Raw genomic sequence first — 19486 nt, 5'->3', positions numbered from 1 at the left:
TGCATGTGCCCTTCTTATATTGGTCGCAGTATTGGCACTTGCTTTAGTTATTAATGTAAGGTCACTTTGTAAGATCATTTATTCATGAAGAGACTGTCCAGAACTTTTAATTTTATAAATCTATAGAGCAAGAACAAGCCCATCCTCCATGTTTATCTAACATATCCCCATCTTGGGGCTGATTTCACCTAACTTTAAAAAAAAAAAAAAAAAAAAAAGAGGTTATTCCATATAAGGCAAATGTGCATTCTCATTTGTTGGTCCATTGGCTGTTTTCACAAACTTTACTTATTAGGAGGTTCTTTTGTAAAGTTCCAAATCCGCAGCTACATTTTGAACCTATTTTTTCAGGGGTTTTTTTTGAGAAAGTGTTCTTTTTTGCATGTTTATTGCGACTATTTCAAAGAATGGCTGTATCTTAAAGAAGAGAATGGAATGCAGAAGATAATTAAATTTAAGAGTCACTGATTTTGTTGAAAGAGAAAGAGGTCTTCATAAGGAAAACTTAACATACCTTTACAAGCACCACCCTAAGCCAGGTGGGACTGTAAAACACTTCCCATATACACGATCTTATTTAGGCTTACTACCTCTCAGAGATAGAAAGAGATCACTGTTTTACAAACTGAGAGAAGTTAAGTGATTTGTGCAAGGTCACACAGCTATTACTTAGGAGCTGAGACTTAATCTGAAGCCTAACTATAGATAGTGTAGAAAAATCACCTGAGGAAGGTTGATTTTAATTTAAAATTTTACTTGTTGCTATCATGCCTTTTCTTATTAATCTTAATAAAACTAAATAGTTTTTCTTACATAGCCAGAAAAATCACCATAGTAACCTTCTCCGTACCTCTCATTTTTATGCCATTATTATGATAAGAACTATGAGCCCGAGATAAAATCCAGGACTTTTCTAGGATAACTCAAAACAAGATCCAGTGAATGTTTGCCTAGGAATTGTGAGGAGCCATCTTAGCTGGCTTCTGAGTTCTGCATCTGAACTGAACATGACCTGTTCTTTGGGAGCCATAAAACCCACATGCAGTAGCCATACCCCACCCAATCGACATATAAGACAAGAGGTTTTTAAAGAAGAAAATATTTCCATTTTGAAATTAATTCTGTAGTTTAAGTCATTGTTATTGAAGTAAGAATCGTAAAATGATCTAAGCATATAAGTTAAAATTTCAGTATCCTGATGCAGTCAGAAGTTTGGTTTAGAACTATCATCAAAATTTAAGTCTTCTTTCATGGGTGAACAGATTTGTGTGTGTGTGTGTGAGAGAGAGAGAGTGAGAGAGAGAGAGAGCGCGCATGCATTATCTTGGCCATTATTAATGAGATCTACATAATAAAATGGAATTTGTGATAAACTAAGTTTTCTGTTTTTTGGATAATATTTTTTCATTGACTCCCTAGTAATTCATCCTCCTGTCTATGTGCAGCTAACATTCGCTCCCAAATCGAGTGACTTCAGATTTTAATTTAGTGGAAACGTTAAAGAAAGCAGATGATTCCCTGTGATAAGTTAAAGCAGATATCTTCTAGGTGAAAAGTTAAAGTCATTTATTAGAGGAGATAGTGCTGTGATATTCTTCAAACTGACGCCCAACACGAGACCAGAATCTAAACGATCAGCTTTGGGCTCACGATAGAGAGATAATTTTGAAATGGATGATCACATTTTACACTGGGGCCATAGAGGCAAGGAATGTAGAACACAGTAATTACAAGTTTAGTCTTGATAAAACACTCTCCATCCTGTTTAAGTCAGCAGAGGTTAGCTTGCTCAGATCTCCACTTTTAATTGGTTTTAGACTTGGGTTTTTAGGGGGCGGAGGGCTATGTTCAAATTAGAAGAATCGCTGAGAAACCATGAGCTGAGAGGGCAAGCTAGGAAACAGTTATTTGTAGAAGCTTTTATGTGGCCTTGGATACCTGTGGAACAAAAAAGTTTTTTTCTTAAACTAAGATGTTGAAAGTTTTGTGTGTTGCCAGTGAAGGAAATTCTATATGCAAGGGAGGTTGATGACATTAAGTGTGTGCATCTGAACCATTATATCTTCACTATTTGTCATGAGTATGTAAGCATGGCCGTTTCTTGTAGAAAGATTATACTTTGTCATTTGTAAATAAAGTGGATGTATAGCTTGTTGCTTTTTTAGCAGAAAAGCTGAATCCCTTTTCCCTAAATTTGGGTTCTCATCTGATCATTAACGCTTTTCATTTAGCTTTTCATTAAAAGAAAGTCAGTGAAGTCAAACAAAATAGTAAGCTGAGTTTAAGATAGAAATAGATATTCTGAAAACATCTTTAATGACTTGGCTGCTTTTTGATAAATGTTTGCAGTGTTTTGAAAAAAGCTGTTATTTATTTAAAAGCAATGCTCTCTGCTAGCTGAACCCCATCGTTTAACAATAAATGATGCTTTTGCTGATAAATAAATCTTTTTATGTGGCCTAGCAAATGAAATAGGAGATGATGTCTGAAGGCAGATGAACATTCAGCTGTCTAATGCTTCCATCTATTATAATATGGTTAAAAACACAACAAACTCCCCAAAATAATCCCCTAAATCCAACCTTAAATTTGCCAGTTCGAGTGCATTTTCAATGGATTGACTATCTTTATTCTCTCTTTGTTTTCTTTCCTTTCCTTCTGTAGCCCAGAAAGGTCAGTGGTTGAGTGGATTTTTTGACTATGGGTCTTTCTCAGAAATCATGCAACCCTGGGCACAGACTGTGGTGGTTGGCAGAGCCAGGTAAGAGCTCTTTTGTCCTGGGAACTCTTTTTCTTCACAACTGAAAACAAGAAAGGAAAGGGCCATGATTATATAGGTTCTTAACAATAATGCTCTCTTCATCTAAACTTTCTAAGAATATTGGATTATGGTCATGCAGCACAACCGAAGTGCTGGTTCCCAGTAGGCATTTAGTGTCTCACTCCAATGATACGTTTAATCTGAAGTCTGGTTTTGACAATATTTCCTTTTTATAATGCTGAAAGAAAAGCTCTTTGGGGGTTGTAAATAGCCAGACCCACCAATGACCCCCTTCTCCCCTAAGATCATTTTCTTTCAGGAATAAGTAACAAGTGAATCACTCTCATCTCTTTACTTTACTTGAGAGAAGTTCCGTCATGGCATCGAGATCATTTAAGTGACAAATGCACTATATTGGCTTATCACCAGATTTGAATTTAAATTTTTTTTTTTTTTTTTACCTCTAACAGGAGTGAGTAAAATAAGCTGGAATAGGTTGCTGGGATACCTATATTTTTCAAGTGGGAAATTGAAGTTTCTATTAAATTTTAATACCCACTCTAAGAAGTGCTTCACTCAACAGCAAGCTCTGCACGAAATAATCTGTAGCGCTCGCCATAACGAGCACCTGCCAAGGCTGATCTTAATCTCATTCTGCACTGCGGAGACATGCCGCCCCAGGGATCCACATCTGGAGCTCACCTTCCTCTCGGGGGCAATCAGTTTTCCTTATCTTGGTGAAAAGTGGCACCTGCTCAAGATTCTCAAACATGCCACATTGGGTTGAGATTTAGATTCTAGCCTTGAAAATAATTCTAGGCTTTGTGGTTCTCTCAGTACAGCAGGTCAGCACGCCTCATGCTGCCAGTGACAAGGAGCCATCAGATGGCAAATCCCACAGATAGAATCTTCCACTGTAACTCTGAATAAGAGTTAGGCCTGGAGTTAGCCCAGACTGAAACCCACAAGGACTAACTCTCATTTTCTCTCGAGTCTCAGGTCTTCTTCCTCACCGCAGGCTTCTGGGTCCTCATGAGAATTATTTTTGTGCCTGTTAAAATTCCCACTAGGGAGGCAGAGGTGAGGGTTGTGATAGAGAGAGCCCTTTTACCCACGACCTATCTGTTTGTTACAGCGAGATCTCACATCACACCCAAACCAACTTTTTTGAAAATTTGTCTTATCTAGTCAGCTTCAGTTCTCCTGTCTGTAAAAAAAGATGACAGATTTTAAGCCTCAGAAAGCCAAACCTTTGTTAAGGTCTTTTAGATCCTCCCATGGGAAACAAGAGAATAATACTTTATACTTATGACTAGAAGAATAGGGAATGTCTGTGAGCAAGATCAGTCAAGCTTGCCTTTGGTTAGCGCTGCCATTGTTTATTGCGACACTCACTCTGACTTCTTCCTTTCTTTCCATCTGATGAGTTCTGGGCTTCTTACTCCAAACACATACACATGCTCACAAGTATATAAAACACAAATGGAACTAGCTTCTTTCAAAAGCAATGGCATTTCGAGAAATAAATATAAATGTATTCTTCTGGGATTGTTACTGTAAGTGCTGCCAAAACTCATCTTTGGTATGTATGTTTGGAATATGTGTGCTATTGGCTGTAAATTGTCTTTTATTATTCCATGGCACCTTGTCCAGGGACACACTATAAAACAAGATGTAGCATCTTCAAGTGCTAGCCTGATAAAATTTATATGAAGTATAATAGAAAACAGAAGTTGTTCTGAGCTGTTTTCAAGTTCAATAAATAACTGTAATACTCGGATAAAGATGTTCTTTATTAGGTCACATGGGCCCTAATATATAAGTTACAAGTTACCGATTTAGGGTGGCTTTTGCAATTACCAGTTTCCAGTTGGATTGTTAATCATTGCGAACAGAAATATTTCTAAGCCCCCCTGTGTACCTCCTGCTCATTGTCTGGTCGTCTAGAGGGCTTTTGATTCTGATTCAGTGTGGGCAAGTGACAAGGGGGTGGGTGGTCCCCACTCAGGCCCCTGTCAGGCCTCTTGTGATAACAAGAATCCATTTGCAGTAGCCAGTGTAACAACCAAAGACCATCCTTCATGGAAAAGTTTGTTATGGAGATGCTATGAGGGAATGAGAGACTATAACCCGTCCCAGCCCCAACCCTAAGGAATGCAGCTGAGAAAGTGAAGATTGAATTACATTTTCCAGAGTAGGGACTCACTCTGTACCTTGCAGCATTCTCTTCTCTTTTCTCCTCTCCTCTCCCCCTCGATCTCTCCTTCTCCCTCTGTCTCTCCCTTTCCCTCTGTCTGTTTCTATTTCTTACTGATTTTTACCAGGAAATCTTTCTGAGGACCAAGTTGGGAGCATATCATGGAGTATAAATGCAGAGGCTTTGAGCTCCTGAACAGTGTTTTAAATTGACATAGCTTGGAAATTAAATATATACCTCCAATATAGATCACCTGTTTCACCAAGATTACTATTGAAAGTTATCCCCGTCCCATTGCTCTTTTCCATTGTAAGAGAAAGTTAAGGGCTTGTTTAATCACCTCCTTACACTTGGCACATATTTTTCATCATCATGCTCCCTCTCCACACACCCAGTGGTAAGACCTACTGTACCTTCACATCTTATCTGGAGCAATGTTTTAGTATTCCATAGAAAACTCAAGCTCTATTCTAACAGTGCCAGCATTAAAACAGTTCCTGAAAGTTTCAGGTTCCTGCTACCTTCAAACCATTTCCCTCCATCATCACCAAAGAGATGCTTTATAGTGAGCTGAGAAAATCCATTTGGCAACCACAGAGATAAGAGTGTGTGTGTGTGTGTGCATATGCACGTAATACAGGCTAGGCTATTGAATCTAAATGCAGAGCCTCCCCTAATACAACCCTTGATTTGAATTTATACTATAGTGAGAAATAGGGGTGATTCTGAGGGTAGTTCCCCACCATATTTACAACAATTTACCATATTCACCAAATCTGTAAAGTCTCACATTTTACCTCTAAAGAGCCAGATTTCCCCACTCTCTGTATTTGTTTCCAGTTTTTCTCCCCAATATTTTGATGTGAGATTGGAAAGTAAATGACTAGCTATAATGTTGACATACATTGGATTCTTATGTGGCTCATTTTTTATCAGGCTGGGAGGAATACCTGTGGGAGTAGTTGCTGTAGAAACCCGAACAGTGGAACTAAGTGTCCCAGCTGATCCCGCAAACCTGGATTCTGAAGCCAAGGTAGGTCACCTCAGGTACCCTGTATGCCTGTGCTTGGAGCTATGTTTGCCTTCTGCAGAGCCTGTGGATATATTGGGAACACGGCAAACTACCAGTTTTAGAGAGAAGGGCAGTCAGCAGCCTTTAATGATTTCAGACCATCATATGCTCACTTTTAAGGTGACTCTAAGTGGACCACAAGCTAAATTTCAGACCATCATATGCTCACTTTTAAGGTGACTCTAAGTGGACCACAAGCCTGAAAAATAGGCCTTTACAGTTGTCTTGTTGATGCTAGAAAACAACCTACTTTTGTTGAAGATGTAGTCTTAAGAAAGGCAGCTGACATGATGCTGAGGGCTCTTTGGTCCCAGATTCTCTGAGCACACACATGGAAGAGCTACACTAGAATTAATAATGAAGTCTGCCAAAATGTGAACACCACAGCCCATCCTTTTTAAAAGGATGAATAACGTTTTCACATCCTGACAAGATCCAGAAAATGAGAGGAGGAGTAGACTAGGGAGGAGGTTATTCAGCAAGGTCACATCAAGTGTCGTGTTTAACCAAAGAACAGGAAAAGCCACACTGAGCATAGAGATGAGAGGACTTGGATCTATGTACAACTGTCTGTTCTGAGAAGGAATGTAGTCGAGTCACTTAAGTTGCCCTTGAGAAGCCTAGAACAGCGATCCTGAGACTGCCTTCTTCCATTAGAAGCAGTACGGTTTCCCTCTTCTATGAGTGGCAGTGTAATCAGGACTTAAAAAGAGGAATGTTTAAAAAAGTCAAAGATCTTTTTTGTATATACTTCAAAGGACAGCTTTATGATGAACAACAGTTTTTGTTTGTCTAATTTTGACTTTTTAATCAATCAAACTTTGTTCATCTCTGAGAGATTCCCCCCCCAAACAGTGTTGTTAATTGTGTCTTTCTCTTTCATTTTCCCCAATAGATCATCCAGCAGGCTGGCCAGGTTTGGTTCCCAGACTCTGCATTTAAGACCTCTCAGGCTATCAAGGACTTCAACCGTGAAGGGCTGCCTCTGATGGTCTTTGCTAACTGGAGAGGTTTCTCTGGTGGGATGAAAGGTGATTGGCCTGCTCTGGGCTGGAGGGCATAGCTGATTCCCCTGACCCTGCAATGGGGGAGGAGGGTTTATGTTTGGCAGAACCTATGGATGTCCACCACCCTAGGCCTTTGGGGGATTATGCTCTCTCTGACATATCTTCTGAGTTGCAACTTGAATGGGAAAATTCAATGTTTTACAATTCCATACGAAATATCAGAACAATCTGGTAGTGTTATCTAGGTGGACTGCTGTTGTGGATTAGCTTTCACAGGTGAATGATGGACTGTTCTGATGGTACTGGGGAAAGATATTGTGCTAGTCTCTGTCCCTCTTTTCTAGGCATAGTTTTTGTTGATGTTACTCTTTAACACTCCGCAGTGACCAAGATAGATACTGAAATTAGCCTTTACCAGAAGAAAACGAATAAATTCCATACCAGAGGCTGTTCTTTGTGATAATTAGAGATATATTTTATTATTATCCAGCGACAGCCCTGGGCTGTGGCTCCAGCATATTAGACCACTATTATAAAGGCTCTGCTCTGTGCTGTGGGAATTGCTTAGTGATTAGGCAGCCAGTGTCACCAAATACTGAGAATCCACTGTGTGCAGAGCCACTGCGGACAGTTCAGGGAATGCCAAAGGAAATACACTCTGCCTCTTAGAGTAATGAAGTTCTCTGTCCAATGGCCAGAAATTCATGGCCATGCTGAGGCCAGAGGCTACATATCAAGAGGGAATGAGTATGCTGATGGGTGTCAACTTCATTCGCGGGCAGGGTTGGCTGGGACACTCAGGGATCTGAAGTAGTAGAATGGATTAGAGGAATGGAAGGTGGGAGGGGTTGATACTGCTGGGATGAATAGAGTGATCAGATATAAGGGCATATGAAATGTGAAAGAATGAACTCTCAATAGGGCACCCAGAAATACCTTGGGGCAGGCGCATCTCTTGCTCTGAGGGAGAAAATGTTGGAAGTTACCCTTTTAGAGATGGTCAACTATGTGTGGAGAGAGGTTAGAGCCTTATGCCTACAACTTTACCTTACCTGGCTAGGAAAAGCCCTGTATGGCCAGGCCTTCCTGGCAAAATGTAGACTAGGGTGAGTTTTTGCTTTTTTAGGTGAAAAGTTTCTCTTTGACCGTATTTGCTAGAGAACTACTACATTTTACACTTTTCTTGGGGGAGACTTGGACTATACATGCAAATAATGTTTGTATACTTTCTTAGACCATCAACATGAATTGTTTTTTGACCAAAATAATAAATCAGTGGAAATACCATGAGATATAGAGAGTTAAGTTAAACAAGTCAATTCTACACATTTTTATTGAGTTCCTATGTGCAAGGACTTGTGCTAGCTACTGCAGACAAAACAAAATAAGTCAGAAACACATTGCCTCAAGGAGTCAAAAAAAATGTCTTGAGAAAGATGATAGAGCCATGATGTATAAAGTATAAGTGAAATACCACAGTGTTCAGAAGAAGGCGATACTACATTAAATTTTGGGATGGGGGCAGCCTGGAGCCCCTTTCATTTATATACATGAGGTTCATTTAACATCCGATTTCACTTGATCCCAAATTCCTTAATTTACATTAAGGCTTAAGAGAGAATGCAATGCTATTATTCCTTAGTTACATCTCTTGGGGTCTGGGGAGTATTGAGAATTCATACTTCCTGACATTACTTAGGAGTAAATCAGTCTGGATATTTTGTCTAACGAGTTCAGAGTTCAAAAGTTTGTCATGTTCCTCTTGTGGGAAAAGCTTCAATTCTGCTACATTTTTTGGCTCAGGCCCAGATTGGCTGCTAGCCCTGTAACAATAAGAACAACAACAATTAAGATTCATTGAGCTCTTTTCACCGGAAACTGTGCTAACCATTTTACATGCATTATCTTACATAATCATCACAAGCAGCACCTCTGAGGGGTAGGTTATATTATTATCTGCAATTTACATAAATTGAGACTTAGGTTAAATAAATTTCCCAAGATCATGTAGCTAAAAATGACAGATTTGGGAGAGGAACACAAATCTGTCTGACTTCGTGTAGCACAGTCGGCTGATTTTTAGAGCTCAGGACCGGACCAGATCTAGAATATTCCTGGAATAGAGTATCTAGTTTTCTGAGAAAGTTATTATTAATCCACCTCCCCTCTGCTTTGGGGTTGTCCTTAGTTATTGTGACAAGAGAAACTTCAAGATCTCAGAAATCAGTTATGTTTATTGTGGCAAAATGTACATAAGTGTTTATCATTTTAACCATTCGTAAGTATGCTATTCAGTGGCATTAAATACATTCACAATGTGTAAACATCACTAGATATACCCAATTTTTCATCATCTGCAATATAAAATCTGTACCCATTAAACGATAACTCTCCCTTTCCCCCTCCCCCTTGCTGCCCCTTGTCAAAAATGAGTTATTGGCCTGATACAGACCAGGGTCAGCTCTGTCTTCTGAATTTTGGTGCTGCTGCATTCCTTTATACATCACTTAAGCCAAAAAAAAAAAAAAAAAGCTTTAGGGAAAATAGAGATTGGTATGAAAGTAGGAGGGGGAAGAGCATTGCCTTCATATTTACATACAGGTCAGGATGTTTTCTACATATTATCTCATGTAAAGGGACCTAAGCTGAGAGTCATTCCATATCCCTTGGGGAGATGTTTGCAGTTTTGATTTCAATGCTGGGTGGGGATTATGCAGGGAGGGAAAATAAACAATTATGCCATCCCTCAGTGCACACAAACACACAGCCAGGAGCCGACTGCACTGTGGGTAAAATGACTCCAAAATTGTGTGTAATGAGTAGGAAAAGATTAGAGACAGCTCTTGCTATGCTGAAAATTGACATTAGTGGAGGGGAAAAAAAAAAACTCTTTACTAGTCGGCCTAGGAGGTCTAATTCGAGCAGTAAAAATATAAATAAATAAATAAAAGCATGTCAAGATGGTATTGGTGCTTTCTTTCCAATGAGCTCTATCTGGCCGGAAGGCTATTCAGCATAATGCAAAATTAAATTATAAAAACTGGCTGAATATTTAGATGGAAGAGCCATTTGGAAGCAGTTTATTTAGACGAACCGGCAATGACCCACAACAGGGAGACATCAAGCGTGAAATTTACTAGAAATTAGCACCAGGGTCCCAGCCTCAGCATGAATAGCTTGATAGGATGCAAATCCCAGTGATATTAAGCTGCCTCACTGCTGGTGCTACAGGGTCACTCTCAGTTGGCTTTTCATGTTATACTTATTATTTTTTCCTGGGACAGGTTATAAATAACAATAAAAAAAACATTTATTGAAAACTTTAACTGGAATGAAAGTCTATTTTAAAGTCTCTCATTACTTGGATGTTGAGATACAGTGTCAGCCAGCCATAATGAACTCATGAGAGACATTATATGTATGCATGCAGCTTGTATACGTCTAATGTTTACCTTCAGCTTCTAACAGATAATCTTTCCCCAAGCCAATAAGATCTGTTCCAGTTTCGAGAGTGGGGCACTGTGAAACATTCTACCGCCCTGCTCCCTTGTTTGGTACATGTGGCTGCCACGGTTTATCCATGTTGTATAACAATGAAGGTTGGTGTCTGGGTGCTGAGAACACACTGGAAAGGCTGTGTGTGATCACCTCATGCAGATGTTCTTTGCAGAATGCTTAGACAGCTCCAAGCTCCCGCCTCTCTAGTGAAGAACCTATCGGTATTTTCCATTCCCGGTTGCATTTCTCATGGCCTGAGAATTGACAATCAGCGTATGGATAGCTTTAAAATACCCTGGACTAATGTCTAGCCTAGACCCTTGGGAATAGACCCTCCACCGCTATTCTTGGCTGTGCTTTTGCTCTGTCTTGAATATGGATTTCAGACAAATGTGTGCCAGATTGTTGCCAAGTGCTTCATTTTAACCTACTTTTCAAAATGTGTAGCATGAGGCAGCTGTAATTCAGTATGAGCATGTTGTTTGTAGAGTTTATTTGTTTTGTTTGTTTTAATAGGCTTTATTGCTTTTGGGGTGTTTTGATGATTGGATTGTGGGTCTGTTGGTGTTCCAGGTTAGGCGGAAGCATTGTTTTCAGTCTCCTGCTTTTCAAACTTTAATGAACCTTGATGCCCCTTTTCTGCCCAGTCTTGGGGCCTGAAGATAACTGTTTGGCAGTCAGATCCAAGCTGGTAGTATCATCAGTACAATTTCTGACACTACTGACCATACAAAAAATCCAGGCAAAATTTAGAAATATTCAGCCATTTATTCAGATCTCTTTTCTGGTTTCTGTTTTACTCAGCCACTTGTTATCAGATGCTGGAAAGCAGATTACCTCAGCCTCATGCCCTTTCCTTACAATAAGAATGATGAGTTAAGAACAAGGTAGTAGAATGCGGACTTTGGAGCCCAGAAGATCTGGGTTCAAGTTTTGTTATCTCTGCCACTTCAGTCACTTATGTAAGACTCAGTTTACTCACTTATAACTTGGATAGAAGAACAAAATGATTTTCTGATGATTAAATGATTTATGTGTACATATATGAAATCATGCTTCCCCGGTATAGAATAAACTAGTCATGATGATGGAAAAGAGGGACCGAAGTCCATTTCACAAAAATAAAAAATGCTCACACACTAAACTTCATCCCATATTATTTGCATGTACTATAAAATCAAGTTTTTTTTTAATTAAATAAATGAAAGTACAATTTAAATAAAGTACCCTCTTCCTTTTTAGGAGCTGAATTAATCATAGTATAGTGACACATTTTGATGTTGGTATGTCTTTAACAGACAAGAGTGAAAAGGCTGGCAACTTTCCCTTCACTTACCTCTAACTTTTTCTCTTTCACATAGGATGACTTTCTTTATCCTGTTTTCTGTTGTTTTACTTCTTTTGTCTATGCCTTCTATTTCTTCTCTGTGCATGATACCGTTGAGGGCTACTCCTTTCCATTACTTGTTCTAAGACTGTACTCTTGGCAGCACTGAAAAATGTACTGCTAATTACACAATTATTTTATTATGTAGCACTGGTTGAAATATCCACTAAAGAATTAATTTAGTTAAAATAATTTGAACTGAGCAATTATTTTCATAACCACAGAATTAGCGTAAAGCGCTTAAAGTCCTTTATTCCCTGCTCTTCATACAGCAGTTGTGTAATTAGCAGTAAATTTTTTTTTGGTCTTTGCTTCCCTCTCAAAAGAATAAATGTCTTCGCTCTGATCATACATACAGAGTGTATGACCATACACATTCCTCATAGAATAGGGAATTTTCCCTGGGGCAACTTCTGAATTTTTGGAATTTTCGAAGTCTTCACAGACCAGTCAGGTTGGGGCAGATGGAGAAAGGCATGTGCCTTACAGTGAACTATGCTTACTAATGGTTTGTATACAGAGCCATTTTTACTTGAGAGAAGGTGGCAGTTTAATTTGCCAGTTACTACAATGAAAGCAATTTCTATTTGATTTGCTCTTAACTTTCTGAAAAATAATTCTTTGCTTTGGATTTCCAGAATTGATTTATTCCAAATTGAGATCCTCTCTTTGATAGGAAAGTCTGAACTCAGTTGAACCTGTTATTTGATGTTTAAAAAGGACACATTGTGGTTCCACTGAAGTACTCATTAAACATCTGGAATCATAAACCAAAGGCTTTAGCAATGTTTAGACTTCAGTGAGCTAGGAAATGGGAAGACGTTCATAAATTGTTGGGAAACAAATAACTGATCCTACTTTCCAAGGACTCACTTTATTAATGTACCAGGGGGTCCCTTTTCTTCAGGCTGCTCCTGGCCTTGGGGGACATTACAAAGTGTACTCTTTAGCAAAATGAAGTGGTGGCTCCTCTTTTTATGTGGCTGTGTGACATTTCTAATAAATACGTATGCATTTAAATTTTTTCTCACTGAAACCTTGATAAAAATGCAACTGTTAACTAATTTGTTTTTCTTACTCTTTGTATTCCTTACAATGTGTATATATGTGTTCATTCATTCATTCAGCAGACACAAGTTCCAGGCACTGGACAGGACACTGGGGATACAAAGATGAAAGATGCAGTTTTTGAAGGATCCATTTCCATTAGCTGCACATATTAAGAGCTTATCATATGCTAAGTTTCATGAGAAGAATTGAAAAGAGCTGGAGTAGTTCCTTCCTTCAGAAAACTTAATGTACTGAGAGATATCACGTATTGACATGAGAAATACTCAACATTTGTAGAGCAAGTATGAATTAATGCGGTAAAACCTGACTACAAAAATTCAGGGAGGATATAAAACATATGCCATCCATAGGGTCTGCATGCTGAATCTTGTGAAAGACAATGCACTTACTTCTCTTGTGCTTTTGAAGATCGCCTGGAGTCTTGAATAGAATACAGGTGGAAATACCAATCCCTTTAGTCTTCAGGGTGGCCGAACTTGGGTGGCTGAGTCTCTAGACCTGTCACCTCTGGTCACCTCATGGAGGCACAGTGTGCCGTGTAAATATTCTTTTCTGTGTGTGCCATGATGTGAACAGTGTTTGGAAGCACTATTTCATGATTTCTAACTTATCTCATTCTCCATAGATATGTACGACCAGGTGCTGAAGTTTGGTGCTTATATCGTGGATGGCTTACGGGAATGCTCTCAGCCTGTGATGGTTTACATTCCTCCCCAGGCCGAGCTTCGGGGAGGCTCCTGGGTCGTGATTGATCCCACCATCAACCCCCGGCACATGGAGATGTATGCTGACCGAGAAAGCAGGTAGTACTCCTTCCTTATTTCCATTTACTGCCTCTAAACATCTTCTGGCTGATGGTTTCCTCCTGGAGAATGTTATAACCAAGAGAACTCTGAGTCTGTTCATTCCCAGAGGGCTCCAAGGTCAGGAAAACAGACTTTCTAAATAGTGTCTGCTGGCGTGGGAAGGAAACCAGGCTGGAGTCAGGCTCTCTCGGTGTGATCCCCACCTCAGCTTCTTTTACCATGAAGTCCTCTATTCCAAGCACCCCCAAACTCAGAGAGATCTTCTCTGTTCAGATACGCCTGTTCACTCTCTCTCTCTCAGGTATGTGGCGGAGGGAACTTAAAGCAGGTTGGAGTGGAAGGACTGAATCATTAGTCTGAAGTTCTAGGGTCCTAACCCAGCTCTCTGCCACTGACTAGTGAGGAACTGGGGACAGTCTTTACTCTCCCCAGGCTGCTGCTTGTCTGTAGAACAAATGGGGTGGCCTTTGTGGCCCTCATTCTATGATTCCAAATCAAAGCTCTCAGAGTCCAGCGTCTCACTCTGGCATTCTAGGAGCCTTGGAGAATGCAGTGTTTGCAGCAAGAACTGCAAGAGAAAATTCCAGGCTTTTGTTGGGAGGTGGTACCTGAAAATTCTTAAGTAAAAAAGATTAAATCCAGCTTCCTCTCATAGTCTATTTTTAAACCTTTCCAAAGTAGATAAATTTCACATTGTATTTCCTTGACATTTCCATCCCAATTCCTACATCCAGTCATTTTATGAGAGTACCTGTAGCTCTCTTTTCTCCAAAATTTCAGCTTCCTACTTCAGAATTGCTTAGGAGAGTCCAGTAGTTTTATTGTTAAATCACTGGGCTTGTATTCTGTGCTTAGGAATTTATTATTTTTAAGTTCTAACCCAACCCCTGATCTGATACCAGATCAAAGCCGATTCTTCTGCAGACTTTGGAACAACACTATGGTTTCAAATCTACCTTCACTTGTTAGACAAGTCTCTTAACTTCTCGTACCTTAGTTTCCTTATCTGTAAAATGAAGGTAATAATAGTGTTTTACCTTATAGTGGATGTAGATGGCATAGGAGTGTTATGAATATTTTTATGTAAGCACTTAGAACAGTGCCATGCACATAGTAAGCATTAGCTATAATATCTTTTTTAATGTAAAAGTTTAGAAAAAAGAAAGGTGTTTAGTGTCACATTAGTATGCACTAGAAGTAACCTGAGACCAATGCATTGGCTTTGTCATTTCCATAGCAGTAGGCAGCATGTTTTCTCTAACTGCCTCGCCTGGCCTGGCGTGTCCAAGTCCTACCAGCAGACCGACAGCTATGCGTAAGACCCATCAGCCTCGTCCCCTCACCATATGACCTAAGTGCTGGAGGTTGTTCCCCTGTCACTGCGCCTACATAATCTCTTTATTTCCCCCTGGAAAATAATGTGACTCCCGTTACCCTGGTCAGCTGTAGGTAGTGGAATCTCTGTTCTTCTCCCTTTGGGATAGAAGTAGTCTAGTGTGGTAATGAGAATGCTTTTAATTGCTTTTTGCTGGGCCTTTCTCATACCTCACTTAAACACTTCTCTGGTGGCTGCTTCTCTCCCTGGGGTTGTTTCTGTGAACCATGGGTGGGCAAAACCATATTGAAACTATTTCCTGGTCCACAAATTGTAACTGGCCTCATTCCGTTGTCTCCTTCCTTTAAAATGCCTCTATTTCTGTTTTGTTATGTTTTCTTTTCTTTCTCTTTGATCCAGGGCATCAGTTCTGGAGCCAGAAGGGACAGTAGAAATCAAATTCCGCAGAAAAGATCTGGTGAAAACCATGCGTCGGGTGGACCCAGCCTACATCCACTTGGCTGAGCGATTGGGTATGTCTGCTTGTCCTCCTGACAAATCAATGAGCCATTCAGCTGATTTGTAATGAGTGCATTCTAGGCCAGAAGAGGAGGCACTGAAGCATTTGATCAAATTCATGATAATCTTTATTTACTGTCCTCTATATGGTAAGACCCTGATAGAATGAAATAGTGTGTGTAATAAGAGGGAAAGTGGGCCCTAAAAAGGCTAAAGTCACCCGCATTTTCTTCTGATATTTCCTTGTAGTTCATGTAGCCTGTCATTCTAGGCTTATGGATGTCCTTGTAAAGAATAATTAGCTAGAAGTTGCTGTTTGGGGCTGTCCAAGCAGGCGGGGAATATGCTAGACTTAAATATCCTGTTTCTGCTTGTCTCTTTGGACAACAAGCCCACCTTGCTTCTGGGGGATGCGAGTCAGTGTCATGGGACAGGAAAGCTGGAGACCTTCCCGGGCGGTGTTCTGGGGCCATTCTGAACTAGAGAAGTGGAAGTAAAGATTGTGCACTGTGTGCCTCCAAACAGAGGCTGTGACAGCAATAGCCCTGGGAGTATTTGCACTCTATGCTTCCAGCCCTGGCTCTGTTGCTGATTTGTTTCTGGAGTTTTTGGAAAGTGCTTGTGATTTTAACATAGAATGAAACCGTGGGAGTCCTGTGTTGAGTCCAGAGTCTGAATGAGTTTCAGATTCTTTTAAAACACTGATTTTCTGCCCAGGTCTTCCATTGAGCCCCTTGCTGTGTTAGTAAAGATAATTGCTTGAGGTTCTTTTGTTTGTTGGTTTGTTTTGTTTTAGTTTTTCTAAAGAAGCAGAGAGATTGTCTTTAAAAGATAGTGAAACTCAGTGAATGGAAGGCATAAAAAAGAGAGTTGCTAGCTCATTTATGTTCCAAATGGTAATTTAATTAATAAAGTGCCATTTGTGGACTCTTTATATCCTCACCATCTAGAGACACAAAAACTGAGTGTTTGCCTGCACTCCTGAGACTGCACATCCTGGCATTTGGAGCCTTGAGCCAGGTTGCTTGCCACACGCAGTGACTTGGGTTACAATAAACCCTGTTTGTGTCCCATTGTTTGCCATTAGGCAACAACCAACAATAACTCTAACCCACTGCAGCCTGGTCCTTTTACTGGAAATACACACATACAACAAGAAATTGGCAAAGTTGTTTCTAAAATCTATTGCCACCCAGAGTTGTTGAGAATTTTTTTTTTCCTCTTCTCCGAACAGGATAATTACTTCTGACCAACCCCATACACTTTAATTAAAGTAACTGCAGCTCAAGAGCAAGTTACTCACAACTGTACACAGAGAAAGCTCTAAAAGCTTCAGCCACTGATAAGCATCTCACATAGATGGTTCATAATTGCTCCCAGCATCCGGCGATCGTTGCTGCTGTTTTTACCACTAATTCTGTACAAAGGCAGCAATGCCACAATTGCAGGACACAGCAAATTGCATAATTTTTCCTTTTTTTCTTTCTTTTTTTTTTTCTTTTTCTTTTTTTTTCCCTCTTTTGCTGGTTTTCTTTCTGGCCAATTTAAAATTTGTCAAAGTCGGTCTTCTTCTGGATCACTGCCCTTTGATATTTCGCGCACTCCATTTGCCACAAACAAGCCGCAGGGCCGAGGTTCATGCTGACTCTAGCAGAAGCAGAGAAAGCTCCATTTATCTTACACTGCCTGCTGAATTCCTACTCATTAACTGGGGGTTCACTGCCTCTTTTTAACCCCCCAATGGCTGTTATCATCCCTTCAGAGTAACTGGGCGGTAGGAATAGGGATCCTCTGACATCTGTTTGCAGAATGACTAGGTGTGAGGGGTGTGGGGCTGAAGCTTCTTTCTCGTGAGGGAAAAGTGATATCGCTCCCACCTTCACCCAGCACCTTTTAACTTTTAAAACATAGGATGGGGAGAGGGAGGAAATTCCCAAGTGATGGCCATTTAATCACTTGTTACAAATCACCTCATTATCAATTTACTATCTGCATTGAAGAAAACCATATTTATTTAACCTTGACCAAAATGGCACTAGAGAAAGAATCCTTAGTCTGCTCATTGTGAAGTAAGCTCTGGCCCAAGGCAGCTTGGGAACATGAGCTGGGGATCTGGGACAAAAATAACTATGTACAAGTCTTGGTTATAGTGCTCGCAGGTAAATTGTTGAACTTCTCTGAACATCAATATCTTCATTAGAAAGTGAGGATAACACCCCTACTCAGCTAATGTGAGGATCAGATGAGTCTGTGTTTGCTTTCAATCTGCAAAGCATTTTTCAAACATAGGGCTTGACATCCTTTCTGTCTTAATCACCCGTAGAAGCAGATCGACAGTTTGGTATCAAGCATTCTCTGTGGCTTAGGTCCACTTTTGGAGCAAGTGATAAAGGAAGGGAAATAAGAAACAGGAATGATCTTGTCTCTCAGGCATTTGCAGTCTTTCGGGGAGGCCGTACACACCCAGGCATATTTGTGACACAGTAATCAGCAGGGATGTAACAACATGCTGTGAACCCAGCTCCTTTGGCGTTTGGCTTCTTTCTCAGTGCCTAGAACCAGAGATTGCCAAAATGCTTTCTCACAAAGTGGGTGGAAACGACCTCATTTTCCAGATTGGAAGATTGAGGCAAAAAAGAAGAGTTAAATAAATTATCCAAGATATAAAATAAATGTGCATCGGAGCCTGGAGTAAAATTCTGGTTCCTTATGTTCTACTTTTCTAAGGATTCCTCAGATTTGACCTCAACTGAATACTGAGCCCGATCAAAATTAAACAAGAATTCTCTCCCTTTGTGATCTAAAGCCAATTCCACTGACAAAAAATCAGATTTAGGAGAAAGCCTACAGGAGTGGAAGTTATCTTGTGTCCCCAACCTCTTCCCAGATCAGCCCCTGCACTGGGGAGCGTGCTGTCAGATCACTTAGACAACCCAGTGCACAACTGATTGGCAGTGTTCAACAGCATACTATTGCCTCTCTAAGGACGAGTAATACTTAATTTCTGAGCAGCTAACATCTCTTTCAGAATTTTTATCTTTAAAAAATGACCTTTTGTCATTTTATATACTTAGTTGGGTAGGAAGGTGGTAAATTCTGATTATAACAGTGAGTATGAAAATAGTACATACATTGATTCTTAATAGAGGTAAAGGGAAGAATTACACCAGAAAGAAATGTGGTGTGAGCCCAAACACCAGAGTCTTGCACTGCTGGACCCGTTCTGACCCTGGATTCTCAGAACTGAGGCTTGGTAGAGTCATTGTGGGAGGGGTAACATCCTACCATTCTGGTTGCCTTAAGGAAATTAAATTCCTTCTCCAGAAGTAGAGCCCCAGCCCTTCGAGGCCTCTTTGTGTCTCCCTAGCATCCTACCTCCTGACAGAGACAGGAGCAGGGAGGGTGGCTGTGAAGCAGGACGGCCTTTCTAGCCTGGTCTCTTCAGTGCTGTGACCTGAGGTCCTCTCTCGCCCTCCTCTTGTGTTCAGAGGGAAATGATGAATCAATTTAGATAGAACTGTCCAGCTCAAGTGTGAAACAATTGTAAGTTCCCCACTGCCCCTCTCCCTCATACAAAGAACACCCAGGCAAAGGAGCCACTTAGTGGAACTTTATTCTACTCCAGACACACATCTCAGTCATGTTCCTGTTCCCAGAGAGCCGGGCAGCCTGCCATGCAGCACCCTGGCTGTGGCCACACGGAGCGTGCCCTGGGAGTGACAGTCTGACTGACACAGGCAGAGGCAACGCTGGCTGAGCTGCTAGCCCTCGCCTGGCCTACCCAGCACCCAACACACCTTCTGGCCCAAGACACCTCAGCCGCAGATGGAGTATTATGGTTGCGGGTGAGGAT

The 19486-nt window shown here is 40.5% G+C and overlaps 1 protein-coding gene across 7 annotated transcripts in view; it reads left to right on the top strand.

Moving 5' to 3' along the window:
• The window catches only part of ACACA (acetyl-CoA carboxylase alpha), a 244968-nt gene that overhangs the window by 206848 nt on the left and 18634 nt on the right, over positions 1 to 19486 (top strand). For all 7 annotated transcript variants that reach the window (XM_025041628.1, XM_025041629.1, XM_025041627.1 and 4 more), the window contains 5 exons: positions 2665 to 2761; positions 5895 to 5991; positions 6926 to 7061; positions 13619 to 13796; positions 15535 to 15647. In XM_025041628.1, coding sequence (XP_024897396.1) covers positions 2665 to 2761; positions 5895 to 5991; positions 6926 to 7061; positions 13619 to 13796; positions 15535 to 15647 — 621 coding nt within the window. The remainder of the gene's footprint in view (positions 1 to 2664; positions 2762 to 5894; positions 5992 to 6925; positions 7062 to 13618; positions 13797 to 15534; positions 15648 to 19486) is intronic.

The sequence above is a fragment of the Pteropus alecto genome, unplaced genomic scaffold, assembly GCF_000325575.1.
Source record: "Pteropus alecto unplaced genomic scaffold, ASM32557v1 scaffold98, whole genome shotgun sequence".
Classification (NCBI taxonomy): Eukaryota; Metazoa; Chordata; class Mammalia; order Chiroptera; family Pteropodidae; genus Pteropus; species Pteropus alecto.
This window is presented reverse-complemented; position numbering and strand designations above follow the sequence as displayed.